This window comes from Scyliorhinus torazame, chromosome 1, assembly GCF_047496885.1.
Source record: "Scyliorhinus torazame isolate Kashiwa2021f chromosome 1, sScyTor2.1, whole genome shotgun sequence".
In the NCBI taxonomy this organism is placed as follows: Eukaryota; Metazoa; Chordata; class Chondrichthyes; order Carcharhiniformes; family Scyliorhinidae; genus Scyliorhinus; species Scyliorhinus torazame.
Genome location: NC_092707.1, coordinates 361141119 through 361153744, shown reverse-complemented (window position 1 = coordinate 361153744; position 12626 = coordinate 361141119). Strand labels below are relative to the sequence as shown.

Here is a 12626-nt window from a genome sequence, read left to right as displayed (position 1 = left end):
GGAAAGGTGTTTGAAAGCACTAGTAATGTTGGTGAGAAATTTGGTGTTAATGCAAAACTGCATATTTTTAAAACCAATTGAAAAGGACGCATTTCTAAAATATGCGTCATTTGTATTCTCTGATGTATATCGATTGGTGGTAGAATGAGATGAAAATGGAATGGTTTTTTTTCTCACATTTGTGTATTCTGTAAATTCTGAATTCTGGCAAGGAAGATTTGGTTGAAAAAAGAATTGCCTTAAAACTTATGCTTGCGCTCATCAACTATATTCTAACACTGAGTTTGAAACACTGTGCACAAATAGAAGTACCTTTCTATGACTTCAATATTCCTCAGAAATTGCAAAAAGGATGAACTCTAATGGGGACTGTGCAGGTCAAGACATCATATTGCCAACATGTGTTGTCAGCAGGCAAATCATCAAACACTCAGTAAAAGAGCTTGAACATACTTTGAAAGGTTATTTAAAATTTAAAATCTCCATATTTTTGAAGACTGATTCTAGTATATAGTTATGTTGTAAATCAGTGTAATTCTATGCTGCTAGTGTGTGTAAAATCTTGGATTGCAATATACACATTTTATCAAAATAGTGCAAATTCACGATTTTAATAAACTATCATTGGGTAAAATATTAATATTTTCTACCTTCCACAGATTTTGTTGTGCACGTTTTTTAATATGTTCTAGCCATACAGCTGAAAAGATATCAGAGATTGATGAAGAACTAGACCAATTTAAGATTCAATGTTACACAGTTCTAGATTCATTTTACATTGTGTTTTCTTATTAGAATCATTTCATGTCCCTTCTTAAATGTGATTACAATCAAATATATATTTTGTATAAATATGCACATTGTAACATTTAAAATGTTGCAAAATAGCAAATATATTATAATATTTTTAATGTTAATCACTTTTCTATGTAAGTTGAGGCATATTTTAAGGTTATCCACCAGGATATTTTTCTCTAGTTCTTTTCTTAAGAATCCAGTTAACATGTCCTGCTGGGCTGGTATTTACTGTTGTGTACCCATATATAAGGCAACTTTTATCCCTTTGTACTTATCTGTTCCAATTTCCTAAAGTAATATAAAACTCATTTTCTTGTTTGTCTTTCCTTTTATATTTGAAATATTCAACAGGGTAAGGCATCTACAAAACTTCTGTACAAGTGATGAAGATTACAAGTGTAATAGTATTATTTTGTTTCTCACAGGGTTCCGCAGATCTTGAAGACCCCTGGTAGTTAAATAGGCTAGAATCGCTAAGAATTTCCTGGTTTGAAATATGGAAGAAACCTTCGTTCACACACCTTTTATTTACTACAAGGGAAATTAAAAATCCAAAGGATCTTCTTTTAAAGTCATTTTGTCAGAAGGGCAGGAGAACTTAATTGTTAGAATTATACACCATTTGTTAATTTTTTTTGCATATTCTAATATTGCCACTCTTGCGCATCTTCCTCTAAAACAGTATTTTGTTGACTGCCTCAGACTTACTGATTGCATCTGTACCCAACTTGTTGCCTGAAGGAATGGTGATTCTGTTAGCAGATGTAATAAAGTACCTGAGGTGCATGGATTTCTAGTTTCATTTGGAAGATGCACTAAGTACTGTTAATTTAAATCTAACTCACCGGACATGAGCATGTACAAATTGCTGTATAAGGCATTACTTGATTGCAAGGTTGAGAGCTTCTGCACCTATCTCAGGCCCAGAGGGAACATGTAGTGAGCAGAATGCTGTAGAAATTTATTTTGTGTAATTCTTCACTTCAATTTCTGCTGTACTACCAAATACTCAGTTTTCTCTGCTGTCAGATATGCAGTATTTGTTGTCTACTGCTTGCTTGAAGATAACATTGCATTTGGCAATAAATATAGCAAATGTATGGTAAAGTTTCCATATGATTTTAAAGCATGTGTAGATTATAAACCCTTGCTAAGCGGAACCTTTGGACAAAAATGAATAGATTAATTTATGCTTCTATGTCAATTGTCATTTGCTTCAGACATCCCACTCTATTGCAGAAGTTGAAAATATCGCTATAAAATTTGCCTTTCTCACATGATATTGTAAATTGTGATTTTGTTCTACATGTGGTTTTCTATTAGTATCATTGATTTGCAACAGAAATAAAGAGTGACAGCCTTGTGTAAACTGGGATATAGTTTTGCAAGAGAATTGTTTGCATTAACAATTTCAAAATTAGAGATCACATAGATTTATAAATGCAATTTAAAATATTCTGTTGTGAATTTAAGCTTTACAAAATATGTTTCTTAATTTTGTTCAGTGATTTTTTTTTTTTTTCTTTCATTCATTGTGGAATGGGCATGGTACAGAGTGGCTGTCTTTTAAGGTACTTGAAGATTCTTAGTTTGATTTGTATTTCTGCAATAACATGATTTTACTGAGTAAGTTTGAGTTGCGCATGTACTAAAGTTCGGTTTAAGCTAATGGTTGAGGGAAAGGGGATTTGAGCAGCATCGAGGGCAGAAAAAGCAATGAATGTATCCACTTGTACACAATACACATGCTATGGATGCCTTGTAAGATTTAAATGATGCAGCTTGTCTGTTAATGGTGTATTGTTGAGAATGTTCATTGCCCTTATACATGATTGAAACATACTAATGAGTGATGCTGATTGAATTTGTATAAAATTGAATTCATTTGTATTTCTCTAACTTTGTTTTTTCCCCCCTCATTTAAGTCCTTTTGCTGGAAAGCTGTCAGTTACCATACACCCTTGAACACTGGTACCTACAACCAGCTTCCCCAATCGTTTGGTTCATTGTGTAGGTATGAATGTTGGCCTAGAGAGTATGATTATTGCCAGTGTTTTTATTTATTCACTAGATTTTAGCTACAACAATGAAAATGTCCTGAAGAAGATGATGTTAACAGGTGTTTTAACCCTTTGTTGAGATTATGGGGTTGTTTTAGGATAGGGGATGAAGAGTGCACAAGTGGTTTCTTATTGTCCACAGACTGTCCACTCTGGTCCTTCCCTGTACTGATTATAGTATATTCCCTGTATGATATTTGTGATGTTTCATACAATACAGTGATCATAACCACCTTGTTATCTTCAATAAAGGATTGCTAAATGCATTGTGACTTTGTATTTACAGTTTGTATCATGTATGTACTGCCCAAGAATAAACCATATCGATATTTTGTACTCTTATCTACAAGAGAGAAAAAACAGGTTCTTGTGATAATCTTGAGAGCCATTTTTTCATTATTATGTGACCAGTAGATGTGTAATTGCTACAGGTTTTTATAAAAAAGTTTGAATGGAATTTTAAACTTGCATTTCAAAAGGAATTTTGAATCGTGTTAGATAATGGGACTCTAAATGTGTCTTGAGGTGAAATATACCGCAAAGCATATATTTTTAAGAAGTGGAATTATGTTTATAGTGTTACCTATTTCCATAGTGAAGGTTCAGTAATTTTGATTGATTCACATAATCTTCTTCCAGTAGTGTTTGGAAATAATGTAATTGATAGCATTGTCTATTCATCTACTTTAGAACTGTATGTGTTATTAATATTAACTGATCTTGCATTTAAATATTTGCTCCTTCGAACCGAAGATCCAGTTGGCCATTCAGATTGACTGTGTATTGAGTATGTGATATGTGTTCATCCTTATAGATACTGAGAACTTTTGAGCACTTATGATTAGACATTCACTTTAAATTATTATTTTCTGAGATGTGTAATTTCTGGAATACACTTCCCATTAACAAAACAGTTGAAAATTATAAGTAACTTGTCATTGTTTGGTAAATAAAACATACAGCTTCAAGTTTGTTATAGATCTTCCAAATGGGTTCTTAAAAATAAATTAATTACATTGAATAAGGTCATATGATGCTAAGAAACGTATAATATTGTAAATGCAAACTAGACCAGTTAGCCAAATAGATCCTTGTGATATTTTGAAAGTGTACCCTTAGTTGATAGGTTATCGGGGGTAGATAGGATGCGGAGTTGAGGCCACAATAGGATCGGCTATAAGACCATAAGACATAGGAGTGGAAGTAAGGCCATTCGGCCCATCGAGTCCACTCCACCATTCAATCATGGCTGATTTCAACTCCATTTACCCACTCTCTCTCCATAGCCCTTAATTCCTTGAGAAATCAAGAATTTATCAACTTCTGTCTTAAAGACACTCAATGTCCCGGCCCCCACCGCCCTCTGTGGCAATGAATTCCACAGACCCACCACTCTCTGGCTGAAGAAATTTCTCCTAATCTCTGTTCTAAAGTGACTCCCTTTTATTCTAAGGCTGTGCCCCCGGGTCCTAGTCTCCCCTGCTAATGGAAACAACTTCCCTACGTCCACCCTATCTAAGCCATTCATTATCTTGTAAGTTTCTATTAGATCTCCCCTCATGTTCTTATTGAATGGCCAAGCAGGCTCAAGGGGCTGAATGATCTACTCCTCCTAATTTCTGTGTTTGTATGTTTGTACAAGCAATGTTTAATGTTTTGCCACTGCAGTTTTCAGGTAAACATAATTCCCTATACCGTTGAAAATTGTTTTCAGAATTTTGGCTAGTATCATGGTGGGTCAAGGTTGCATGATAGATGGGGGGAAAATATCCTAAAGTATTGCATTTATGTTACAAGCATTCTATTGTTTTGTTTTTCTTCAATAATTGTGCAATTCATTATAAGCTTACATTAACAGTTAATGTGTAGTTTTATCAGAATTTCCCAAACATATAATTTTAGACATTTTATTGTTAATTGCAGATCAAATACTGAGTGAAGTTTTGTAGCACTAGATTGACTTAATTCTTTTTATCATATGTATGCCTCCCTTGTTCACCTGTAAATGTGGATAGAAATCTGCTCTTGTAAAATTGAATGAAACCTCTGAATACCGGGAAGTTTTTGATATCCTAACTGTTTCAATAACTAATGTGCAATGATCTGTAGTTTTTCAGAATTAAAATTACTGGTTGTAACCGGAGCAACATGCTAACTGCATTCACAGTCTACCTTGTAGAACTGCTAGGTTTGGAATTTACAGTACTCTCGTGGAATTCCTCTTTGAGGTAAGGGGTTAGGTTGGCATTTTTCTTTTTAGTGTGGCTGAGCTTCCCTAAAGAAATCATGAACACAACAATCAGAAAATTAGCTTAGCTCTCAGTCCATAGCCTTGGTATTGGACAATCTTTCACTCTCTCTGCTATCCAATGTTGTTTTAAAATTATATATTGTCCCTTCTTGTCAGGACAAAATGTTTTAGTTGTATATCTCTTTCTGCAGCTCACTCTTCACGTTGGTACATGTGCACTCGCAGCTGAAAAGAAATGCAATTTTTCGTTCAAGAGTCAAAAATTAGTTTGGATGTTAAATTTCTTTCCTACTATAATCTTGATTTGTCATATGCAGTCACTGCATTTACATTTCCTCCATGCTTCTCCCTCTCCAATTTTCAGTCTATCAATGCTTTAAGGATTCAGTGAAGGCCTTTGGGACATAGAGGGAATTTTTAAAAACTTGGATTTAGCGATAGATGCCCATTAAAATGTAATTTTGGCATCTGTATTTAACTAGCTGTTACCTGATTTTTCAAGAACAAGTGCACTTATAAGACAGCATTGGGGACTTCAGAATATTCATATTAGTTACTGAGCAACTTTACTACATTCTATCCGTGTGTACAAATTTAAAAGAGTCAGTCCTACATTCTTCACCAAGTAGATGTCAACTATTTGAGAGCCAGCAGTAATATTTATTTCCTTTTTAACAGTTGCTGGTGCAGAATTTTTCAGAGCTTAGAATGTGGGGATTTGGAAGGGTGATGGGCTCAGAAGCAGGAGAAAAAATTCAAAATATGAGTGGTGTCAGTTCAAAGAGTACTAATCTATTGATGCCAATGATTGTTAAAACATTCTTTTACGGGGGCATTGCTGGTCGGGCTAGCATTTATTGCCCATCACTAATTCCCCTTTAGCAGGTGATGGTGAGCCACCACCGTGAACCTCTGCAGTCCAAATGATGTAGGTACACCCACAGTGTAGTTCAGGAGTTCCATGAATTTGACCCAACGACAGTGAAGAAACAGCGATACAGTTGAAAGTCTGGATGATGTGTAGTTTGGAGCGGAACGTGCAGGTGGTGGTGTTCCCAGGTACCGATGCCCTTGTCCCAGGTTTGGAAGATGCTGTCAAACAAGCCTTGGTGCGTTGCTGCAGTGCATCTTGTAGATGATACACACTGCAGCCACTGTGAATTGGTAATGGAGGTTGTGAATATTTAAGATAGTGGATAGGGTGCCAGTCAAGTGGGCTGTTTAGCCACTGTTTTTATATGGCTGGTCCAGTTCAGTTCCTGGTCAGTGGAACCCCGAGGTGGGTGATGGGGGAATGCAGCAATGGTTAGGCCATTGAATGTTGAGGGCAGATGGCTGAATTCTCTCTTATTGGAGATGGTTATTACCTGGCACTTAGGTAGCAAATAAAATTTGTACCACACATCAGCCTAACCCTAAATGTTGTCCAGGTCTTGTTGCATATGTACATGGGCTGCTTCAGTGCCTGAGGAGTTGTGAATGGTGTTGAATTTTGTGCAATCATCAGTGAACATTTCCACTTCTGACCTTCTGATGGAAGGTCATTGAGGTAGCTGAAGATGATCAAGCCTGGGATACTACCCTAAGGAACTCCTACAGTGATTTCCTCGGGCTGAGATTATTGAATGGTGGGTTCTGGAGGTGATGCTTAACTTTAAAGGATTTCTGGTCTGAGTTGAAATGGTAAGTAGAAGCTGGGATTGTTCTTGGAAAACCCTAAAGATTAAAAACAAGGCAAATCGCATTCTGAATTGTATTAAATTCATTTCTGCTAGCTAGTTAACATCAGATGGAGACAGTTTTCAATTTGATCACTGGGCATTGGTGGTGCTGCATTTATTATCCATCCCTGGTTGCCCTGAGAAGGTAGTGATAGACCTTTCCCTGGAACCACTTTCTGCTTTCTGTCTGATGGGGTTAGTTAAAAAATTTAGAAAGGGTGAATGTATGTCTAAGTCATGATGTTGTGACTTGGAAGTCATGATGTAGTTTTGGGTATTATTTGAATTTCAATTCTAATAGTGTTCATTTGTGACTTTAACCATATAGGCAACAGGAGACAGTTTAGAGAAGTAACTCACAAAGTTTAAATAAGTTGTAGGTTAATGCTTATCAAAGGTAGAGCAGGACCTAACTAGCATACTGCGGCTCTTGCTTTCCAGTTCAATCATGGACATAGTTGGCACTTTGGCCGCAACCTACTGACTTTGTCGTGCCCGATTTGGGACATGACATGGCTGTTAAATCTTGCCAGAGGCCTCCCAGGTGTTCGGGAGCCTCTGGGTGGTCGGGCACTGGGCAAGGTGGTAACCTGCCACTACTCACCTGGCACTTTGGCACCACCAGGCTGCCAGTCCCAAGGCACCTGGATGGCATCTTGCCCACACTGGGGATCAAGCCTGGAGGTACACTGCCCTAATGAGGTGGGGTGCGGGGGCTCGAGGACCCCCTCAGTGATAAGTTGGTGCGTTTGGGAGGGGAGGGGGTCCAGGGGCTGCAGTGGGGACTTCGAGAGATTGGCTGATCTCTTCCTGCACTGGCGAGTGGAGCTCATTAGTGTTATGAAATTGGGCTAAATGCAGCCTTGGTGGGGTGCTCTCACCCAGGTCCCGAAAGTCCTGTTTAATAAAGGGTCATTCTTGCCGCTGCCCACGCCGGGAAATATCCAGCTAAATTCGCTTGACGCAGGACTTTGTTTCATTTCCGGTAAATAGCACCCTTAGTCCCCGTTACCTCCCCTTAGCTGCTGCTTCCCTGTGAACAGCAGGCACTTGTTACACAACTTGGTCAATAGATGCTGATGATTATTAACTCTTTCCGAGCCACAGCATGATCAATGATATTGCATTCTGATTGGCTTAAATGAGGCAAGACTATTTCCTACTTGGCTTAAGGGCTGTGTGGTTAATCTGTGATTTGCCTCAGTTGCCCATGATTAGTTTCTAATTGGTTTCTTGAGGGTAATGATTATCTTTTGATGTCATGTTCCATTGTCCCCTGACTGGCCCTCTAAGGTGTCAATTATTGTGGGATTATGCCTCTTACTAAAGTTTGTTTCTGTTTTATAATATCTTCCTTGACCATTTGTTCAGGATAGTGGATATATGCTGTCATGCCCTCATGATTGATATCTTGAGCTCATTGTATCAGATCCCAATCAGTCTTGGACAGGTCATTTGAAAGTTGACATTACTTCTCTATGTGATTACTTGGAATGAGTTACTTTTCTTTTAAAACAAAGGGTAGTAAAGCACAGTGGACTAAGACAGCTGGCTTGTAATGCAGAACAAGACCAGCAGCGTGGGTTCAATTCCCGTTCCAGCCTCCCCGAACAGGCGCCGGAATGTGACGACTAGGGGCTTTTCACAGTAACTTCATTGAAGCCTACTTGTGACAATATGCTATTATTATTATTAGTATGGTAAAGTTTCTTGTAACCGTAACTAATAAAGAAGTTTACAAAGTAGGTTATATAGTGTATATATGGAATATAAGTGAGAATGGTTTTAATGTCTGTTTTGAGATAAGACAAAGTCTTACAACACCAGGTTAAAGTCCAACAGGTTTGTTTCGATGTCACTAGCTTTCGGAGCGCTGCTCCTTCCTCAGGCTCCTTCACCTGAGGAAGGAGCAGCGCTCCGAAAGCTAGTGACATCGAAACAAACCTGTTGGACTTTAACCTGGTGTTGTAAGACTTCGTACTAGGCTCACCCCAGTCCAACGCCGGCATCTCCACATCTTGAGATAAGACAGCATGTGTCATTGGTCCAGATGTCTATTGATCTGGAAGTATCAGTATTTCCTGTAGAACTTTATTAAAACAGGTGCACTAAATGCACAAGGCTAAATGTTTTAACACTTGTGTTTCTTTGCACAATAGGACTTTGAATTTAGAGAATGGAGCTGATCATTTTAATTGCGAGGAAGCTGGATGGCTCCTCATGAGTAACTGCTCACTTGGCATCTTGCATCACTGCCTTAAGGGCGATATTTTCTTCTCCCTTTTAATGCTAAGACCAAGTCATGTGATGAGCTAGTGTCCCAGAATTTAGCATAAAACCATATCGGGTTGACATACTTTGATTATTTGACTTAATTCCATAACTAAACTACAAACTAATTGTGAATAATTATCAAAATTAAACTTTCCTACAGTGTTCCCATGACATTGCTGGTCTTGCCTTAGAAGTGGTAATGCCTAAGTGAGGAAAATGCTGTCAAACCTGTTTCTGGCTCTCTGAATGAGCAGTTCACCTTGTGCTATTCACCCACCTTCTCCTCATAAACCTGCATGTTCTTCCTTTTCAGATAACAATCTAATTCCATTTTGAATGCTTCAATTGAACCTGCCTCCACCACACTTCCGGGCAGTGCATTGCAAACCGTAACCACTTATAATAATAATAATAATAATATTTATATAGTACTTGCTGCATGGAAAGGTTTTTCCTCATATTGCTTTTGCTTCTTTTGCCAATTACTTGCAATCTGTGCCCTCTCATTCCCGATCCTTTCACAAGTGAGAACAGTTTCTTCCTATCTGCTTTGTCCAGATTCCTCATTGTTTTCAATGCCTCTATCAAATCTCTTAGCTTCCTCTTCAAGGAAAACCGTTCCAATCTGTCTTCATAACTAAAATTCTTTATCCTTTGAACCATTCTCATTAATCATTTCTGCACTTCCCTTCACATCCTTCCAAAGTGTAGCCTCCAGAATTGGACACAATACTGCACTTGAGGCCGAACTAGTGACTTGTACAAGTTCAACATAACCTCCTTGCCCTTGTACTTTATGCCATTATTAATAAAGCCTCTGATACGGTGTGCTTTATTAGCTGTCCTGCAACCTTCAATGAATTATGCACATTTCACCCAGGTCTCTCTGCTCCTGCACTCCTTTAGAATTATATCCTTTAGTTTATATTGTTTTTCCATGTTCTTATCAAAATGAATCACCTCTCATTTCTCCACACTGGGCGTCATCTGCCACTGGTTCGGCTATTCTACCACTTGTCTATGTCCTTTGAACATTATCCTCACATTTCACAATGCTTCAAGTTTTGTATCATTTACAAATATTGAAATTGTGCCCTTACACCAAGATGTAGGTCCTTAATATGTATAAGAATTGACAAGGATCCCAACACTAACCCCTGAGGAACTGCACTTTAGCCTAAAAAAACCACTACGTTCTATTTCCTGTCACTCAGCCAGTTTTGTATCGATGTTACTATTGTTCTTGTTATTTCATGAGCTATAATTTTGCTCACAGGTTTGTTGAAAGTAGTCTTCATATCTGAGGAAGCCACTCACTTTTGTGGCATCAGTTCTTGCATTTATGTTTGGAACAAGGCTGTTGATGAAGCCTGGAAAAGAGTACCCAAGATGAAATATGAACTGAGTGCTGGTTAGTAGGTCATCAGTGAGTAAGTGTTGTTTGACAGCACTATTAATGACTCCTTCCATCATTTTGCTTGATGGGAATGAGATTATAATGTTAGATTTAGCCTACTTGTGGATAGGACAGGCCTGGGAAATTTTTCACATTCCCAATCAGAATCACAGTTGAGCGACAGCTTAGCTTATGAAGGCAATAGTTTGGGTGCACAATATTAATAGCCTGTCTCTCTACCACCATTATCAAAATGGATATGGAGGGCCACGGACTTTTATTATGATCCACAGATTGTGTGACTGCATAACTTTGTCTAAAACCTAAGATATGCTCCATACTTTTCTTGTTGCTTGATGGGAGTCCCTACTTTAGAGGTTAAAGGTTTTACTAGGCCAATGGAACTGGATTGTCTTTGTTTTATCCTGATATGTCTAAAATGTTTACTCCAATATTGACAGTCAAACTTTGTGTTTTCATTTTTTATTTGGTCTTCGGATTTGAGTGACAGCCGACACTTATAACTGCATAGTTACCACCTGAGGTAACCAGGCCTTACCTCCAGGCCTCTACCTCGGTTACTTAAAACTCTTCAGCTCTGTGGATCAGATTAAAGTCCTCTACCCTTACAGGGTGCCAAACATTCTCTGTCACACCAAGATACGGGACAACAAAAATGTATACAGGGAGGAGTGGCAATGGCTACGAAATGTGTCATCTCCGACTGATTCCACCGCCACAGAGGGGAACGGAGGGAGCTCCGAGTATTCTTTCCTGGAAGACCTACGTACAGCGGTGAAAACTCTCCTCCAGCAACTGGACGTGCCCCTTGGTCAGGCTATGGATTTTCGTCTGTACACGTAGGAAGTGCTGGAGTTTGGAGAGGCGGTCTCCTTCCTTTTGTTGCTGCCTCCCTCAGATGATGTATGCTCGGCCCCAGGACAGGATGGACATCCTTCGGGGTTTCTGACCCTGCCACTTCAGATCTTCGAGCTTGTGCATTTCTCCACCTATCAGCAGGAACTCTTTGCAAAGTACTGCCAGACTTCAGTTTTATTGGAACTTGACTCGTTGCTGTCCCAGCAAGCTTTAAGGGAAGCTATCGATAACACTGAATTGATTGAAGCAAAGGGGAAACAGCCAGGTTGCAGACCTCATCCAGCAATTGGATGATATTTGGAGGGAGGTTTGTTGGATCACAGATGTGCTGCAATACGCTCGATACAGGCAGCCTCCCACTGGGACACCACTATGCTGGATCCTGGAGATACCCATTGTGGGGGTAAATGAGAAACCAGACCACCTGAATTCCACCGCCTGTTCTTCAGGCTATGGCAGAAAGAAGGAACCTTCAGTTTGTAAAGAAACCACAGAAGATGATGTTTTCTGGCCAATGGAGAGAGACTGTGATTCAGAGCTCTCCCTGAGCTCCGATCGGCTGGATTCAGTGGGCCCCCAAGGCGATGAGCACTATCACTCCAAGACGAGCTTTGCAATGGAAACTGACAGTCAAAACCCACGGTGGCACTTTGATCTCCACAGGGTCCAACACAAAGACAAGCGAGCGGACAAAGGGTTCCACCGGACTGGGAGCCTGGAATTTACAGAGAGGACACTGAAGGAAGGCAATCCCTGCAAGTTCTGGTCACAGCCAGGATCAATGGATGAAGGCACGGCGGAGTCTGATCGTGAAGGATCCTACAGCTTCAGCAGTGAGATTGTCCAACACATCAGTTTACTTGGATGCAGTCTGGTCGAGTGGATCAAGACCTCGCAGGAGACTTAAGAATCCTGTTACCTTAAAGCTGGACTAACCATTCTGATGTAAAGTATTCAAAGCTCTGATTAAAGAGTCACAGAGTTTAAAAAAAAAAAATAACTGCATAGTCAGCAATCAGCATGATCAATAAGGTCACTTAGACAGTATTAAAATTAACCATGCAGTGTACAAAAACAAAAGACTTGCATAGCACTTTGCAAAATATCTCCAGTGCTTTACAGCATACTTTGTGAAGCATGTTTGGCATCTTTGAATTTGTCTATATATGTGTTTCTGGAACAGACCTCTTCATTCACCTGAGGAAGGAGCAGCACTCCGAAAGCTAGTGACATTGAAACAAACCTGT

General features: G+C 39.1%; 1 protein-coding gene and 1 pseudogene across 2 annotated transcripts in view; both read left to right on the top strand.

Moving 5' to 3' along the window:
* ppm1ba (protein phosphatase, Mg2+/Mn2+ dependent, 1Ba) overlaps positions 1-3124 on the top strand; it is a 254157-nt gene extending 251033 nt beyond the window's left edge. For both annotated transcript variants that reach the window (XM_072510958.1, XM_072510940.1), the window contains one exon: positions 1224-3124. Coding sequence is in view for 1 of the 2 variants with exons in the window: in XM_072510940.1 (XP_072367041.1) it covers positions 1224-1253 (30 nt within the window). In the remaining variant the exon portion in view is untranslated. The remainder of the gene's footprint in view (positions 1-1223) is intronic.
* Positions 3125-4502: 1378 nt separating this feature from the next.
* Positions 4503-12426, top strand: LOC140421954 (ankyrin repeat and fibronectin type-III domain-containing protein 1-like; annotated as a pseudogene).
* The last annotated feature ends 200 nt before the right edge of the window (positions 12427-12626 follow it).